Below are 19,043 nucleotides of genomic sequence, written 5' to 3' on the forward strand. Positions count from 1 at the left end.
TATTATTATTGTTATTATTATTATATAAAATGGATTATAGGAAAATGTTAAAACTCTGCCCTGAAATTAAGTCAGAGTATAAAACAATGAACTAGTGCAGGGGTGGGCAAAGTCGCTCCTGGAGGGCCACAGTGGCTGCAGATTTTTGTTCCAACCCATTTGTTTAATAAGAAGCACTTATTGCTCAAGTAACATTTCTGGTTCACTTTAGTTGTCTTGCTCAATAAGATTTTGAGCCCTTATTGCTTATTTTAGTCTTAAACAGCTGCATTCTTGTTTTTAATTGCTTCTTATTAGCAATAATATGCAAATGACAAAAGAAACCAGCTTTTCTCCATTTAGCTTGTTACCATTTACACCTGTGTGTATTTATCATGCACTATTGGGTTTAATTAAATACTTGGAAGGAAAGTGAAGGGAAAAAAGTGAAGGACTGAGAATAACTCCTCCATTTTAGACTTCAGATCATTTGGATGATATCCTTAGAAAGGGAAAAAAATCTAGGATATGAGAATTACCTGACCTAGCAGAGTTAAAGCACTAAAAAGCCATGAAATTAAATTATTGGCAAAAATTGCTTTCTAATTAAGCAAATGGGTTGGAACGAAAACCTGCAGCCACTGTGGCTCTCCAGGATTGACTTTGCCCACCCCTGAACTAGTGGAACCAGTGTACAGAGAAACAGTAAGAACCAACAGAATATTGAGCTAAAAAGTTTCCCTTATAAGAAAGATTTGGGAGTCCCTCGGCTGTTAGCACAATTTTATTTAGGTGCTTATCACAGGCATTAAGGAAAAAGAGTGTTCGGTCACATACTATAGCATGCGATATGGAATGGAAGTCAAATGGAATTACAACTGTACGGCACACTTGTGAGGCCACATTTGGAATGCTGCACAGGTTAGATTTACATGTAACAAAATACAAAGAATGTCCAGGTAAGAGTTACTAAGGGTTACATTACTGTGGAGTGGAATCTATGAGTTGAATTTTTGTATCTTAAGTAAAATGGGATTAAAAGGTAAGAGAGTGAGTTAGGTGAATGTCCTTATTTAAAACTGAGTTTCGCAATAAGAATCCTTGGGTACCGCTGGTTTGACTTTGTGTTGAATGAGTAGTTGCTCATGGAGTCCCAAATGAGGCAAATTACCTGCATTGAGAGGGAGTGTCAGTTATGGCACTATGGTCATGTGGCACAATTCCCAGAGGATGATCTGGCTCACAGGATCCTCATTGTTGGGGATGCCCACGTAACACCTGGCTACAGCAGATACATGGTCATTTCCAGAGAGTGGGAGTGGACCACATGTCTGCTCAAGTTGTTTTCGTCATGTGGTGAGTGCAGCAATGTGCTGTTCAAGTGCCTGTTCCCCAACCTGACCTCACCTGACCTGCAATAAGAACATGGAGCTCAAATTGAAACATGGGTATATTTTACACCAATGTTAGGAAATTATTTCTTCAAATAGAGGACTGTGGATACATGGACATTCTTATCAAGTTAGTGTAGTTTAAATTGGCACTTTGGGGATAATTAAAACGCAACTCAATATTTTAGAACCTTTCAATGAATAAGAAACGGTAAGTTATGTTGAGCCTAATGGCCTGTTGTCACTGAACTCTACTGTTCTGCACAGCTGCCTAAAAACTATTGGAGTATTCAGAAACAGTTTGGTAGCAGAGCACTGAGATAGCAATAAAATTAACATCAGAATAAAGAACAGCAGCTATCCTAAGTTGTCAGTTAGCAGGGTTTTACAGATGACTCTGAATCTGGCAGAATGTCGCTGTAGTCAAACTCTGTGGAGTGATAAGCAATAATATTTGGCTCATGTCTACACTCACTTTCTTCATGGGCTAATGTGTATTCGGGTATTTTTAATATCAGCCTATAAAAGCTTGTGAAGGCAAACTGTTGTTTCTTTCAGGCTATACTGCGTGTGTTCTCCCTGTCTTTTTTGACTTATTATACAGAATATCTGAAAGCTATCTGTGATTGCTAACTGGGCAATGCTTTTTAAAGCCTTGAGTGTTAGCCCTCTTTTGCAAAACCATAAACGAGTAATTCAAGGACCAACTGTACTGTTCTTATTATTAACTTTCTGAAGATTTTTTTTTGCTCATTTTAAAACTGAACTACAGTATATATAAATAGTACATTATTTTTGGTAAACTGACAAAAAGAGCATTGTGTAAGCCAGAAAATTTAGTATCTCTGTTAGTGTACTCATCTCTTGTTTCTAAAGTTGAAGGTATAGATGTAAATGTGTATTACTTGCCCCATAGTAACATGTTGCAATTTATGGATGATTGTAACCAACTTATTACAGTAAAATACACTGGCCAAAATGGAAGTTGCATCATGATGAAGGGAGTGACTTATTTCCTCTAATTTTGTACACATAATGATGAAGCAAGAAATTACATACATATGGCTTGGGGACTGTTTTTCATAACTGTATTATCACATGAAAACAGTTTTAATGAGAACAGGTCATTCAGCCCAACAAGCTTGTCAATGCTAATCACCTCAGTCGAGTCAGGTTTTAAAGTACTAGCAAGTCCTACAGTCTTCCATACTACTTTTTCCAAGTGTCTATATCTCAGTAAATAAAAACACCTAAATGTTTATGCAATATTTGCAAAAAAAAGGCAGTAAGGAGGACACATTAGCTAAATGGATACTTTCTTTAAGGATTTCATTCTACACCTCTCTCAGTGTTCCTTTTCTGCTAAGCAACAGTTATGGCTGGGCAGTAGGTAGGCCCCAAGGATCTTCAACATATCCAGTATTTGTTATACATCTCCTGAGACCGTAATGCAAGGAGTTGACAATATACAGCATGCCTTTAGAAAGCTGATTTCTAGAAGAGCTCAGAAGTACTGATGTCGACGCATTATTCTGTTCCAAAGAGAAGTAACACTCACCTCTTAGTTTTGGTTAGTTCCGTTCCTTGATCATTGAGAGTGTGTCTTTATCTCGGATAGACATGTCAGCCATGTTCGTGCTTGTGATCCAAGTTTTGTCAGAGTCCCACAACTGTTGAAACATGATTCTTATAAAGTGATGCTGAAAAATGTGTACAATATTCGATTTTCAACCTAACTTTAATTTATTTTACACAGACTTCTATCATAACTTATACTATTATTTAGCAATTATGAAGATATTGTATTGATCCCTTAATCATTTACAAAAGTACCCATAAAATTTCATAGTGTTACAAATTCTGCCAATCTATGTATTATATTCTTGAAATAAAAACAATGATTTTTATTTTTCAACTCAGGCAAAATTAGATGAATATCATGTAAAAATGAATAGTGATGTGTGTCAGCTAATCAGTGAAGTTAGAAGAGAAAGCATCGAAAACATGATTACACTGAAGAGAAAATTTGGCTCCACCAGAGATAATTTAGCCTTGAGTGGAAATTTGGAAAAGGTAAGCTTGTTTTGGGTTTCTTGGAACAAATATTCTGCAGTTATAGCTGGCGCTAAAGACAAATTCTGCATTTACAGTATATTTATCTTGTACTTCATTTAATTAGGAAGGATATGTAGACTTCAGTTCAAATGTGAAAAAGACTAGAAAAGATTGCTATGACTTTAGACTCCTAAGATACGCCAATGTATCAAGTTTGGCAAAGAAAAGGCTCAATTATGTGTCGATTTATTTTATGCACAAATTATAATTAAAAAAAAGAGCACTTTAGTGTCTAGAACTACATGATGTTCTATTGTTAACTCATATACAATAGGTTATTTAGGTTTATTTGTTTAATTCTTTTTATTTATCGCATATTTAACATTCTTGTAATGATCTTTTATATGTTTAAAGTCATTCATTATTGTTATTGTCTTTTTATATTCTTCTTAAAAGCACAGTTATTGGAGTTGAGCAACTAACTATTTCACTTCACATTGGACTGTATGTATCATTTTTATGTGACAAGTCAAATATGACTCGATTTGATTTCTAAAGCAAAATATCAGAATTCTGTAATGCGAGAAACAGCAGATGTATATGAAATGTATTTTCTTTAATATGCTTCAGCAGCTTTTCATTACAGAATCTGCTGTAATTCTTACTGCTTTTATTTTTTTCCTGGACTAATAAAGCACTTGTTAAATCGTACTTGGTGTGGGCAGCAATATGATATGCTGCCAATAATTGTTTTTCCACAAATGTTCTAGTAACACTGTAATTTAAAATTGAATCATATCGAAATGTTTATTTTCTTTGTGATGTTTTTATAGAATGAATTTCTTTGTTGTTAACCCTTTATACATAATCAACACTAAGAAGTGCCCAAAATGTGTTGAAAATGGAAGTTCTGTCTTCAAGATTTACAGTTTGCCTTTTTCAGTTGTTTTTACCTTTTGGGGACACTGCAGAGTTGATCCCCGAAAACCCAGAACTACCAAAAGGTGTTGGGAAGGTTATATGCCCGCCATACCACGAGCATTGTATGCATTACTCTGGCCTAGGTTTTTGTAGTTTGTCCTTTTCAATCTCATAAAATGGTACATTTAGAATGCTGATAGAAAAAAAGGTGAGTGGGCAGTAAATAGCTGGCTGTAGTTAGTGTATTGTCTGCTACTTCAGCCTAAAGTCTCTGGCTTCATGTCACATCTTGTACATTATGTTTTATTATATTTCAGCACATGTGTTTCTCCGTGGTATCTATTCACATTAAACCTTTTAGCAATATAAGCAGATTAAAGTTCTGCCCTTTCAGTTCATATTCTGGTTCATATTAATTACAAACATAATAGAAGATAAACAGTAAAAAAATGTTTAAATGTTTTTTTTTTCTGACTTTAAAGTATTGTCCTGCTTTAGGCCCACTTCACTGCAGCATCCAGTGAACATGTATACAAAGTCATTATTTCCAGATAATAGCCTACTTTTCCTGGAGTTGCATTTTATTTATCCTTTATATTTTAAAACATAATATCTGCACACATAAACCGAAAGGATATAACCCAAATATCAGGATTTAATCTGAGTATAGCACTGTGAACAAATCACCAAAGTGAAATTCCTCTTAGTAATGTGCAGAGCAGCCACATAAAACAGGCTCAGTTTCTCAATTCCAGTTAAAGGTTTCACATTCAGTGCAGTTCTCTACTAATATTTATAAAGTCAAAGCAGACTTACTTTGAAGTCTCTACACTGAATTAAAACATTGAATACAATTAATGATGCTTTCATTTTATTGAATTTTTACACATGTCGATGTTTTGATCAGCAAGAGGAGCTGCAGGCTCTGCGAAAGGAGAACTTCAGGCTGGAATCTCTTCTCTGTAAGATGAAATCTTTGCACTGCTGGAGGCAAACAGTGAAACTGGGTCAGCTTTCCCAAAAACTTCATCTGCTACAGGAGGTATGCTTGCTTGTCAGACGAGGTCTAAATAAGTATTTTATACACTCGTGAAACATACTTGCAGTAGAGTCTGTATTTCTTAAAGTTGAATTTAGATGATTAAAACATGATTCAGTCAGGGTGCATAGGATGCAGGGTCTCTGCTGTCTTACAGATCCAGAGTTAAAATCCCATTTCCAGACACAATCTATGTAAGGTTTACACATTCTCCTTGTGTACTTCACTGTGCTTCCACAGCCTAAAGATATACAGGTCAGATTAATAAAGAATTGTAAACTGGCTCCCCATCTAAGTTTGGTGCCTACCTTACACCCAAAGCTTCTGTATAAACCAAGCAACGACCCTTAATGGGATTAAGTGGGGATTTATGTTACAACTAAAAGTGGGCATCTGGCATCTTTAAAATTTCTAATATTACTATAATTAAATCAAAACATAGGTTTATGTTACAAATTGAACTATAAATTCTCTCATTAGAGGCAGCTTTTTACATTTAATTTATTCAGTCCCATTTTATGTGGCAACTTATTTGTATGTTGCAAGGGATATCAGTGTTTGCTTTTATATTGACTTTGAGAGATTAATTTACTTGATTCATATATTACATAAAAGTCAGATATATCTATATTATGGCCACCAGGGAGCACACCAGCTCCCCAAACCTCACAAAGACAGACACCAGGCACAAGTCCAGCACAACCAAGGCTTTGATTGAGGTGTGGGAAACTCTCCCTTCCTTTCCCACCCACCACCACCACCACCAAAGTACAGTGCAGCAAGCACAATCAAATAAACTCTTTTCCACCTCCATTCGTCCTCCAGCAAGCTTCGTCCTTCACCTCCCTGTATATGTATGTATATACTGTACATAAAGACAAAAGAATCGATCAAGTTTTGGGGTTTTTAGCCCCGTATACTGCAACAAAAAGTTTGTCAATCATTTCATACAAAAACTCAAAGACACTGAAGGGAGAAAAGACGGACATTTTATAGAGGCGGACCGGACATTGATGTGAGGAATGCTGGGATAGTTGTGATGGATTCTGGGAGTGTGACGTCATCAAGGGTCAACAGAGAGATAGAATAGACCCGGAAATGTGTGCTTCCTATTGCCGTCCGGGCGTTGTTTACAGCTGTGGCGTTTTGGTCTTTCTAAGGAAGGAAGGAAAGACAGGTTAGTACACCGCCGTCGACCCCTCGCGGGACGTGTTTTGAAGCAAACCGGGTCGATCCGCTGTTCCCCAAACACTCGTGCGTGACAGGACCCCTCCACCGTTAGCCCAGACCCATCGGGTCGGGCTACCTGAACCGAGAGGTCGTGCACGCGAGAGAGAGCATCAGCGTTGGCCTGCAGGGTGCCCCGGCGATAAATGACGGTGAACTTGAATGGCTGCAGGTCCAAAAACTCGCGCAGAGAGGTGTTTCTGTTGTATTTCCAGACCTGCACTGCTTGAGCCTTGGACATATGATCCTTAAGTCGGGGTCGGATTTTAGTCAATCTATTGCGTAAGTGCACAATATATTCTAGGAGGTTGGTGGAGGGAAGTGCCTCCCCTTCCCATCCTTCTTTGAGCACATCCAATAAGACCCGGGGTTGTCGTCCATATAACAACTCAAAAGGGGAGAACCCTGTGGAGGCTTGTGGAACTTACCTATAAGCGAAAACCACAAGGGATAAAAGCTGGTCCCAGTTCCTACCGTCCACGCTGACCACCTTGCGGAGCATCTGCTTCAGTGTTTGGTTGAAGCATTCAACTAGTCCATCCGTCTGGGATGATAGATGGATGCCTTGAGATGCTTAATCTGGAGTAGTTTGGCAACTTCCCTGAACGTATCCGAGGTAAGGGCGTACCCTGGTCTGTGAGGACTTCTTTGGGTATGCCCACTCGGGAAAATAGGGCTACTAATTCCCGTGCGATGTTTTTAGTATTAGCAGTTCGCAGGGGAACTGCTTCGGGGTATCGGGTTGCGTAGTCAACCATCACCAAAATATATTTGTGACCACGCACGGAAGGCTCTAGGGGGCCAACCAGATCGACACCGATCCTCTCAAAAGGGATATCTATCAGGGGAATCGGGATCAGAGGAGCACGGTTCCTTCGGGGAATCTGACGTAGCTGACAAACCGGGCAGGACTGACAGAAGCGGCGGACCTCCTCGTTGATTCCGGGCTAATAAAAGTGGAGCTTTATCCTCTCTAACGTTTTCTCGGTTCCCAGATGGGCACCTAGGAGATGAGGGTGAGCTAGCTCACAAACCTCCTGCCGGTAAGTTCGCGGCACTAGCAACAACTTCTGCACCTCGCCTTCGTGCTCAGCAACCCGATAAAGTAGATCATTTTCAAGCACAAAGTAGGGCCCATGTGGTGTGGAAGCCATGGACGATATGTCGTCACTGGAGACGATAGCATTCCTGGAAAACTTCAAGGAATCATCGTTCCACTGTTCACACTTAAAGGACCAGTACTGTGTGTCCAAGCCGGCGAGTACACCCGCAAGTGGGGCCGCGGGAGCACCCGCCAGCTCCGGAGCCGCAGCCGGGATGACTTCCGGGTCGAGGTCCGGCACCGAGGAGGGCTCCCCCGACCCCCCTACGTCATCAACAATTGCCGATGTGCATGGCGTGGGAACAGCGGGGAGGGGACCCTGACCCTCAGACCTAGCTTGGGAATAGGAGTGGCGACAGTCCCACCTCTTTTACTGTCCGACCAGTCTCGTCCCAAGATGACTGGGAAGGGGGGTTCCGGCATCACAGCGACCACCAGCTAGCGTAAAATGATTTAACTGAATGGAGGGAACAACAGCAATAAACCTTCTTGTAATAATGTTGTTCTTATTGTCAAGTGGTCTCTGCAGATGACACAACAGCTCATCTTATGTTATCTTTTCCATGTGTCTTGGTGATTTCAATATAAGAACACCAAAGGAATGCCTAACAGACCTCTGAACAGAGCAGTCACACTTGGCCTACACCAATGGTAGACTATGTGCTGCAGTTCTACTGTAAAATTTTCGCTGACTTGGGAAAACAAGAGGTGTGAATGTAGTGGCAGGCAGTGTGGTGTAATAGTTAAGGCTCTGGATTTCAAGCCCTTAGGTTGTGCGTTCAAATCCTGCTACTGAAACTGTGTGACCATGAGCAAGTCACTTGAACTAGCATGTCTGCCACTAAGAAAAAGAAATGTAACCAATTGTGTCATAAATGTTGTATGTCTCCTTGGATAAAGGTGTCAGGTAAATATGTAAATAAATGGAGTTTAATAATTAAAATGTTAACTGTCTGTTGCTTTGACCTCTGTTTTCATTTAAAGGAGGCAGTAAACGAAAAAAAGAATAACTTGGCAGCAACGGTTATTGCAGAGCAAGAACTTATTCTGCTGCGTGAACAGCTGGAGACTGTGAGAAAAGCTTTATCTGTGTGCCAGACTGAATATAAAACTGTCAAAAAGAAGTTGGAAAAACAGGTAAATAAAGATAAAGAAATTATATTTTATATTGTAAACTACAACTTATGCACTTGAATTTAAAAATATATTCATTTTTTCACATTCCTTTAGGGATGTGGTGGGTGGTAGAGTGAGCTACTCCTGGTTGAATTAGTGGCTGGGGTACCTTGTTCCCGTGTCGTGTAAGTTTCCCAAGATAAACCTGCACTTACACTGGTTCACCAACAAAAGCGCGATAAACATATGAGCCCCGACAAAACCGCGACGAACAAATGAGTGCCGACAAACCCGCTAACTGGTTTTCGACTGTTTTCCAACACAATCGCCACGACAAAATCGCGAGAGAGGCCGAGAGTGGGACGCGTATGTGCGCATTATGTACACATTATGTGCTAGGTTATAACTGTTATAACTGCTGATGGCATGCCGCGAACAAATAACTCAGTCAAGGGTTGGCATAACGCGTCGTATACAAAGCAGAATTACCAGCACTCAGGCAGCCAGCAAGTCTAAATACACTAAATTATCAAGACGTCTTGCTGCAATTCTTCCTACATATGCAGGGCGTGATCTTAAGGACTATCTGCATACCATGCTACTGGCATGCCGCGTCTCATAATATTGACTTCTAAAATAAACATTATTCTATATGCTTTAAACTAGTAATTCATATTTAATGAAACTTTCGCGAATTTGTCGGCACGATTTTGTCTGCGCGATTTTGACACCGCATTTTAATCGCTGCTATTTTGTCGGCCCTCATATGTCTGATTGGTAAGCTGATTGGCAAAACCAAATAGTGCTGATAGACTGTATGGGACTGTGCCTTGCAATGAATTGGTGTGCCCTCTAGGCTTGTGTGTTTGCCTTGTGCCCAGTGCTGCCACCTCCCTACAGCCCAGTAGTGAATACACTGATACACAAGGTAGATGAATGGCTACTTTTTGGCATGGCGAACCTAATATGCCTTTCTGCTCTTCTGAAGCTTACCAATGTCTATGTCAATGTCAATTTATTTATATAGCACATTTAAAACAACATAGGAATGCTGTGGCCAAAGTGCTTTACAATAATAGAATTAAAGAAAAACATACAATTAACATGAATACCATAAATAGAAATAAAACATATATAATCACAATGAGGATACCATCATTATTACTGAAGGTCACGGAATGCAAGTGAATAGAAATGAGTTTTTAATCTTGTTTTGAACAGTTCAATTGTAGATGACTCCTTTATGTGATGAGGTAAAGAGTTCCACAGGCGAGGCGCAGCAGCTGCAAAAGCCCTGTACCCCTTAGTTTTACACTTGGTACGAGAGACAACAAGAGACAACTGACCAGAAAGATCAAATCACTCCAGATGGCTGGTGTAAAACAACCAATTCAGATAAATAGGCAGGAGCAAGCCTAATGTAAAGATTTAAAAACTAGCAGCAAGATTTTAAAATCAATTCGAAAACAGATAGGCAGCCAGTTTAAAGAAGCTAAAATAGGAGAAACAGAGTCATACTTTCTTGCCCCAACCAGAAAGCGAGCAGCAGCATTCTGGACCAGCTGTAACCTTTGTATCAGGGATTTGTTAATTCCAGAATACAGCAAATTGCAGTAATCGAGGCGAAAAAAAAAAAATAAAAGCATGAATAGCTTTCTCAAGATCCCTAGAAGATAAAAAAGGCTTGATCTTACCTAATAGACGAAGCTGAAAAAAGCAACTCTTGACTACAGAATTAACTTGTTTCTCAAAAGAGAGGATTACTGTTAAAGATAACACCAAGATTGCGGACTTGACGTTTGCAACAGACAGAGAAAGAGATGAGAAGTCCAAGACCAATTTGGGCTTTAGCTGATGGACCCACTAATAAGCACCTCCATTTTATTTTGATTTAGATCAAGAAAATTATTAGCCATCCAGGATCTTAGTTCAGACAGACAGTTGTGGAGTTGATTTGTTGCAGAGTTGCAGACAGGAATATAAACCTGAGTATTATCAGCATAGCAGTGAAAAGAAATATAAAATTTCCTAAAAATCGCTCCAATAGGGTGAAGGTATATAGAGAATAAAATAGGACCCAAAATGGATCCCTGAGGAACACCACATTTAAGAGGAGCAGTAGATGAAAAAGAGGAATTTAAAGTCACTGAAAAGTGTCTACCAGTTAAATATGACCTGAACCAGTTAAAAGCAGCCCCTTTAAGCCCAACAAGATGTTCAAGCCGCATCAGCAATATCTCATGGTCAATAGTGTCAAAGGCAGCGGACAGGTCAAGGAGGAGAAGGACTGCCGTGTCACCTGAGTCAGTAATAAGAGAGATGTCGTTGAATATTTTCAGGAGGGCCGCTTCAACACCATGAAAACATGTAAATGTGTACCATTTGTAAGCGGACTATCACACCCTGGTCACAGGTCACACGGGTCAGTCTGTTGCAAAACATTGTCCCAGAAATAAACATTGTGTTCATTTGCACAAGATGACCCATCAGTTACTATCCACAATATTGTACACAGATTTTGGAAGTTGGACACATGGTCAGCCTTTTATTTTATCAAGTAAAATATGTTTGCACAGGGTGGCAAGTGATAAAACAAAGAAACACTTATGTAAGTTTAAGTTAAATACATTTGTAAAAACATCATATTTATGCATGCAACTATTCTGAGCAGCATTCTAGCCAAGCTGTTAGAACTGCTGCTTCATAAATCAAGTGACCCACGTTCAGTTTCCATCCTGATACTATCGGTGCTGAGCCTCGACATTCTGCTCACTCCAGGCACAGTGGACATTTTCTAGATGCTCATGTTAAGTAAGTTGGCAACTGGAACCTTTCCCAATATGGGTAGACTGGCATCACACCCTTATCTGGTTTCTATTTTGTGCCCAAAGCTGCCAGGATGCTCTCCAACATGCATGATTTGTTTTAAACCCTTCAGCTGTCTATCCATAAATTTTGTAACACAGTCATCCAGTTCAGAGTCATGAAGAGCCGGTGCCATTCATGGACGCACTGGCTGCAAGGCAGGGGCCAGAGGGCACATTCACACCCGGCGCTTAATCTAAACTGCACATTTTAGAGGATGTGGGAGGAAAACCAAAGTACCTGAAGGAAAGTGTTATAATTAATACATTTTCAGTAAATAGCTGGAATGATTTAAAATTATCGTTACTATGCAACATAGCAAACATTTACAATTAAATCTCCTCTCACAGTATGATTACAACTTATCATGCTAGACTACAGTTTAATTTGAATTATTTTTAGTTTGTAGAGTCCGTAACAAAACATTCACTCCGACTTTGCAACATGTCAGACACTCCTATTGTGTGCCCGCTGGTTACAGGGAGGCCGGAGATTCTTATGGTGCCCTGTGCAGGCTTCCTCCCACAGCCTCTGGAATGAAACGACTGCTGTTATAATAATAAATAGATCACATTTACTTGAACAGAGTGGGGGATGTTCAGTAAATGGGCAATTTAATTATTACCAGAGTTTATTATGTGTCTGGGTATGCTTTGGTAAGTAAAATTCCAAAGTCTGTTGACATTTTTCACCTTGGTCTTTGTCAATTCCTGCTTCTGTTTGTCCATGGCGGAGATTAAATGTTTAATTTTATGATTAAAGAAAGAGGACATGATAACTACCCTATGAGACAAAACGTTATTTTTTACTCCTGTTAATTATTGTATGTAGAAAGTAAAGCTTGGATGATAATAGTGCTAAATGCTCCTGCCATCCAGGTCTTTGGTTCCAAGACTGTGGTGCTTCCTGCCAAGAGCTGTCATGTATGACATATTTGCATTAACTGTTGTTTTGTATTTTTAACCTTTTCATGATCTCTCTGGCTATTTTTTTTATCAGACAAGGCTTCATTTTTCTGTCGCTTGTAGTTTTACTTCACAAAATACACGGTGATTGTACTCACTACAAATGCCATTATTTAAAATGATGATGAAGTGGTGTCCCCTATAGTATAAAGACGTGCTGTTTGATAGACTAGACACATCAAAATGTACACCACACCTTTACAACAGTTAGTCACAAAGGCTGCAGCTCCCCAGAACACTGATGAGCCATTGTGAAATACTTGTGGATAGAACAGATTGCTACTGCAGTCGAACATTTTGGCATACTTTGTGGAAATGCGCTGGCACATCATTAAGCCAAAGTACTGCCCAGTGCCGTTATTACAGTTTTATTATTTAAAAACAGATAGAAAGCACATGTCTTTTTATTTTTTATTTCTGCTGGTACTGATACAGTAAATAATTCAATACCAGGACAATATGCCATGCACAGTATATTTTATACAGCACCTCTTGGAAAAGCACAGAGAATTGCGTAGAGACATTATAGAGAATTGTTAAAATCTAAGGAAAATGTAACTGTTATCTTTGCCAGTGCCAGGTTATTTTACACCCTAGGCCAAGGTTATTAGTGTGCCAGCCAGCTATTCGGTAGCTAACCCGTGTGGCTGGGTTCCCCACTCGCCTTATGATCTGCGCCCGAGGTGATTGCCTAATTTGTCTTAACGGTGGCTTCGGCCCCCTGGTCATCACACACATGATTTGGAATGCTGGTTTTGAATCGTGGACCCCTGGCTCTCCATGTGCAGTTTATACTGTACATTATCCCAATGTTCATGTTGCCCAGCAGGTTTTAAATCAGGCTGGTTTGTCCTCTGATGCACAGATACCCAAACTGGGTTGGTGCACACCTTACATCAAATGTCTTTCCCCCTGGGTTAAATGGGTTCAGAGAACTGGTAGATGGATAGATACAGGATATCCATATAATTAGAAATGTAATCATACTGAAGACATAGACAGCACAGCTCCCTAAACAGTTAACACTTCTGTTCGCTTGGTCACTTCTTTGAAATACACTGTTAGAAATCTGAAGTTTGGCACCAAGTGACACCAACTATTGCTTCTGTACTTGTCAAATTAAAACTTCAAATGATTTTCTTTTAATAACATATACCGCACACTTTTATATATAACCAAGTTAATCAAACTGGTTACTCAAAAGGGTTTTCCTTATCAAGGACCCGTACTTGTTGGTTTGGTACAAGTGTAATACTTTTGCATTTTTTGTAGTTACTTTGTTTAATAATTTGTGTCATCCTGTTTTGTTTTACCATCTCAGTATTCTTGATGCATATTTCTATACCAGAAGGACTAACAACAAATGGTTTCCATTGTACCATCAAATATAACAATAAATTATAATGAACAGATCAGACAGAGAGAAACAGGAGTGTGCCATTTTTAATGGTGTATTGTTGAGATGATGAGTTTTACCACATTTAAATATTTATGTACTCTAAGTATGTGTTCTGAAGGAGACATTTTCTGCCTGTTAGTAATGACTGCATGCATTCCTTGCTCCAAAAGAAACAGCTACTGAAGGAGGCCGAACACCGGGCCGCAGAAGACACCCGAAGCCGACAGCACCTGGATGGTGTAAAGTCAGCCAATATGGGCCGACTACAAGAGGAAATCGGGGAGAAGGAGCATAAGCTCCGGGTAATAATGGAAGAATTGGAGAAAACTTCCAAAATAAGCCAACTGCAACAGAGGAAGATTGACAAAGACATCCGTGAGGTAATTCATATGGACCTTTAGCTGTCAAATGTTATGTTTGTTCTTGAGTTGCGCAAATATATGCATCTCTTTCTTTAATTTTACCATTGTGAAGAAGGGATAAAAACGTAGGTTTTTGAATACAGTATGCCAGCGATAATTTAATTTATTGTATATAGCACCCCTGTGGCAGGGTACAGGAATGACAGGTCAAAGAACAGTAAAACGTTGAGACACACACTGGGTTGTCCTGTTTAATTGAACAAAATCCAACTAAAACTACACCTCTTGGCATTGTAGAAGCTGCCTTTGGGCGAAATATTAACAAAAAGTATTTGGCTCTTAGTATTCCATCCAGCGGGTCACTCTGATCACAAAAGATGGCTCCTTCTGGGCAGCCGCACTTCTTACAAGTGATAAATTGGAAGGGGGTGTGGCTAAGTGCCCTTACTGGGCGGTTTTCTCTGAGCTGCGGGGAGAGAAGCAGAAGAGAATGTTAGCGACAGCGCCCTCTCATGCCTTGGCGGGTTATCACAAACCCTGTGAGGAGGTCTTCCGACATGCATGCGCTACACACTAACAGCACTGCAAAGACTGTCAAATTGATAAGCAAAGTAGTATACTGAAAAAATATACTAATAGCAGAAAATGAATCTAGTGTGTCATAATACATATGTGCTTAATATTTGTAAAGTCAAAAGGCAAATTTCTAAAAAATGGCAACTTCATGTACTGTCAACCATACTACCTGCACTTCAGAACAGGTAATCGACCTGAAGCTAAGCACATTTGGCCCAGGTCAGTACTTGCATGGGACACCAACCAGGGAAAGCTTGGGTTGCTGCTGGAAGAGGTGTTGGTGCGGCCAGCAGGGGGGGTACATATGTCTGTGGACCCCAAGGCTGTTATGGGGACATGGTGCTGGATCAATGGTGCTTCCTCAGATGAGGTGTAAAAACATGGTCCTGGGACACTTTAGTCATAAAGATCCTTGAACATCTTTAAAAAAAAAAAAAAAGAGTAGTGCGTTCCCCAATGTTCTTGCTAAATTGCTCATGGCAGCCTGGCCATTCTGACCACCAATCATCCCCTGTTGGCTAACTATCTCTCTAACCCTTTTACCACCTAATAGCTAATGTCTGGTCATCATCCAAGTACAGTAGATGCTGCACATTGATGGTGGCTAAAGTGGTAACCTGCTGTCTATGTAAAGTGCTTTGAATTGGCTAAAAAAAGCACAATATAAATTACAACACCTTTATCCAAGGGAACTTGCAACATTTATGACACAATTGGTTACATTTGTATTTCCAATAGGAGCACAGGCAGGTCATGTAACTTGCTCAGGGTCACACAGTGTCATAGCGGGATTTGAACCCACAACCTCAGTATTTGAAGTCCACAGCCTTAACCACTGCAGCACACTGCCTGCCATTATTAAATGAAGCCGACATCATGATGTGAAGTTAAACCATAATACAGTACAATAACATGATAGCAGAAGGTAGTCAAAAATGGTGATGGTGAGTTGTATGGTTTATCGACACAATGGCTGGCGCTGTTGCCTGCCACCTCCTGTAAACTGAATGTGTATGCTGGCCCAGCTGCAGTTTGCACTTTCACCCAATATCTTCCTCCCACATCCTGAATATGTGCGTTTAGCTTTGTGTTAGGCTAATGCAGGGGTCCCCAACTCCGGTCTTGGAGGGTCCCAGTGACTGCAGGTTTTCATTCTAACCCTTTTTCTTAATTAGTGACCTGTTTTTGCTCATAATTAACGTCTTTTGAATTCATTTAATTGAATTGCTCTTGAACACTCGGACCCCTCAATTGTTTCTTTTTCCATAATTAGTTGCCAAACAATAACGAGATACAAAATGAGCCAAAACATGACCAACAAAGTGTGTCCATCATACAATATCTGAAAATAAAGAAAGATGAAGGTCTCAAGGATGTTGATCTGCTCAGGTCCCCAAAACATTTTAACAGTGCTCTTAGAAAGGAGAAAATGAACAATTTCAGAAATGTATGCCTTTGCATAATGAGAGCAGCAACAAGCCATGAAATTAAAGAACGGGTTTAATTAATGACAAGAATCCGCACCTAATTAAGCAACTGGTTGGCGTGAAATTGGTTGGTGGTTGAGGCCCTGGCTTAGTTGGTCTTAGTTGGCTCACTCACTTCACATTTCATTTCTGTTTAAGGAAAGAAATGAAGCAATTCAGAGAAACAATGAAGAACTTCAGGGGAAAAAATCTTAAAAAAAAAAAACCAAGTCAATTGAAATTGATACAAAAGAAGTTAATAGCAGCAAAAACAGTGCACTGATTAAAAAAAGGGTTAGAATGAAAACCTGCAGCCACTGGGACCCTCCAGGACTGGAGTTGGGGACCCCTGGGCTAATGGATGCCCTAAACTAGCACAGTACGAGAGAGTGTAATACGGGTGTACACATGGTGAGTGGTCCCGGGCAGTAGTAGTTACAAGAAATTTGCCACAGAATATTACAGATGTGGCCTTGTAAGTGTATGATAATAGATTAGGCATAGGTTCCTTTCATTTGTACTACACAACTGATAGCCTATTGCTTTTTAATCAGTTCTGTACACTATACGCTTTAGATACAAACTGATGATGAGCTTAAGGGTACAAGTGGCCGATGTGAATATGAACCATAGTACAGGATGTCCAAAGAGGAGGCAAGTTTATCTGATCATGCATGTATTGCTGTGTTTTAATACACATCATTTCCAATAATTGAGTAAAAAGCTCAATTAAGACAAATTAATTAGTGCATCAATTAGTGTATTAGTAACCCAATGCTCATAGTGATGAACAGGGGGCAACTGTAGTGAAGTTCACCTACTCCTGCCAAAGTGCAACTTACTTGAGAGTTCAGAGCAAAGCCACTCTGCCAATGGTGCAGTGCTGACATTTCTGGAGTGTCTGATAAGAGATCTTCAGCGTAAGAGGAGTCGAATGCCATCACCAAATTTTAGGAAAGACCTGCTTCAGGAAGGAAAATGATAGATCGTGTGTGGCAAATTAAGCCTCTTAAAGCACAAAAACAGTGAAGTGACAAGTGCAGATATATATTCTGACTCAAAAAGAAAACAAAATGCTCTTCCTCTTTTTGGAGCACTTATCATGGTATATTTTTCTCTTTTTTTTCTTGCTATTTCAAGTTCCCTGCTGCCATAAGTGATTTTTTTTTTCTGCTGACAGGTCAAAAGCCAACTTTCCCACGAGCGGAGTCTGAAACTTGATGCTTTCCAGCGAGTCGATGAACTTCAGAGTCAAGTGTATGATTTTGAGTCTACTCTGTCCCACAGAGGCTCTTCTGCAGGTACTGAAAATGTCCAGCAGGGAGGTAGGAATGGACCTCCAAATCCAAACATATTTGAGTAGCGTATCCCGTTTTCACATCCAGTGTCATAATTTTGGCAACAATCACATTAGGATGAGTCAAAATTACATTTGAGATCAAATTATTTTGACTTGTCAAAACTCAAATATGAAGTATGTATTTTTGGCAATTTCAATTTGAGAAGCGGAAGTACAGTATGTGTAACTCCATTTTCTAATCGTTCCAAGTGCTACAAGCGTAAAATATTGTCTTCCACAACCCTGAATTTATTTCTTGAAAACTAGAAATGACAGAACATTCTCAAATTTGCTTGCAATGCCGTCATGGGCAGCACTAAAGATGCCACCAGTCCATCGCAGGACCTTCTCATGTATACAGTGGATTCACAAAGTATTCAACAACAACAACAACATTTATTTATATAGCACATTTTCATACAAACAGTAGCTCAAAGTGCTTTACATATTAAAGAATAGAAAAATGAAAGACATAATTATAAAAAATAAATCAACATTAACATCGAATAAGAGTAAGGTTCAATGGCCAGGGGACAGAAAAACAAAAACTCCAGACGGCTGGAGAAAAATAAAATCTGTAGGGATTCCAGACCATGATACCGCCAGTCCCCTTCATACCCTTTTACTTTCTGCACACTTTATCGTGTTGCAGATTTCATTTTAATAAGTAGATTTGCCATTTTGCCCATAAATCTATGCTCAATAAAACATAATGACAATGTGAAAACGTTTTCAGAAAAGTCTGCACATGTATTAAAAAGCAAAACCTCTCGCTGAGGTAAGTATTCCAGCTCTTTGCTGTGGCACTCCACATTGTGCTCAGGTCCATCCTGTTTGCTCTGTTTCTCCCTGAGATGTGTCTAGAACTTGACTGGAGTCCTCCTGTTTCAGTTCAAATTGATTGGCCAGTGTTTAGAAAGACACACACCTGTGTATAGGAGGTCCCACAATTCACACTGCATAGCAGGACAAAAACTACCTTATGAAGTCCAAAGAACTCTGTGTTGACCTCTGTGATAAAATTGTGTATAAATGAGATACAACCATTTCTAAAGCTTTTGCAGGAGCATAAAGGCCTCAATAATTGTGAAATGGAATGCCTCTTTTTAAAGTTGTCCATCCAGCCAAACCTGAGTAAATGGGTAAGGAGGGCCTTGGTCAGAGAGGTGACCAAAAACCAAATAGTCACTCTAAGAGCTTCAGAAGTTCTCTGCTAAGATGGGAGAGCCTGGCAGAAGGAT

General features: G+C 39.7%; 1 protein-coding gene across 1 annotated transcript in view; it reads left to right on the top strand.

The window, feature by feature from the left end:
- Positions 1 to 19,043, top strand: part of LOC120525533 (coiled-coil domain-containing protein 162-like) — a 52,639-nt gene that overhangs the window by 25,487 nt on the left and 8,109 nt on the right. The window contains exons 10-14 of the mRNA XM_039747905.1: positions 3,291 to 3,443; positions 5,254 to 5,388; positions 8,699 to 8,851; positions 14,230 to 14,439; positions 17,644 to 17,764. Of these exons, the coding sequence (XP_039603839.1) occupies positions 3,291 to 3,443; positions 5,254 to 5,388; positions 8,699 to 8,851; positions 14,230 to 14,439; positions 17,644 to 17,764 (772 nt within the window). The remainder of the gene's footprint in view (positions 1 to 3,290; positions 3,444 to 5,253; positions 5,389 to 8,698; positions 8,852 to 14,229; positions 14,440 to 17,643; positions 17,765 to 19,043) is intronic.

This window comes from Polypterus senegalus, chromosome 3 (genome assembly GCF_016835505.1).
Source record: "Polypterus senegalus isolate Bchr_013 chromosome 3, ASM1683550v1, whole genome shotgun sequence".
NCBI classification, from domain to species: Eukaryota; Metazoa; Chordata; class Cladistia; order Polypteriformes; family Polypteridae; genus Polypterus; species Polypterus senegalus.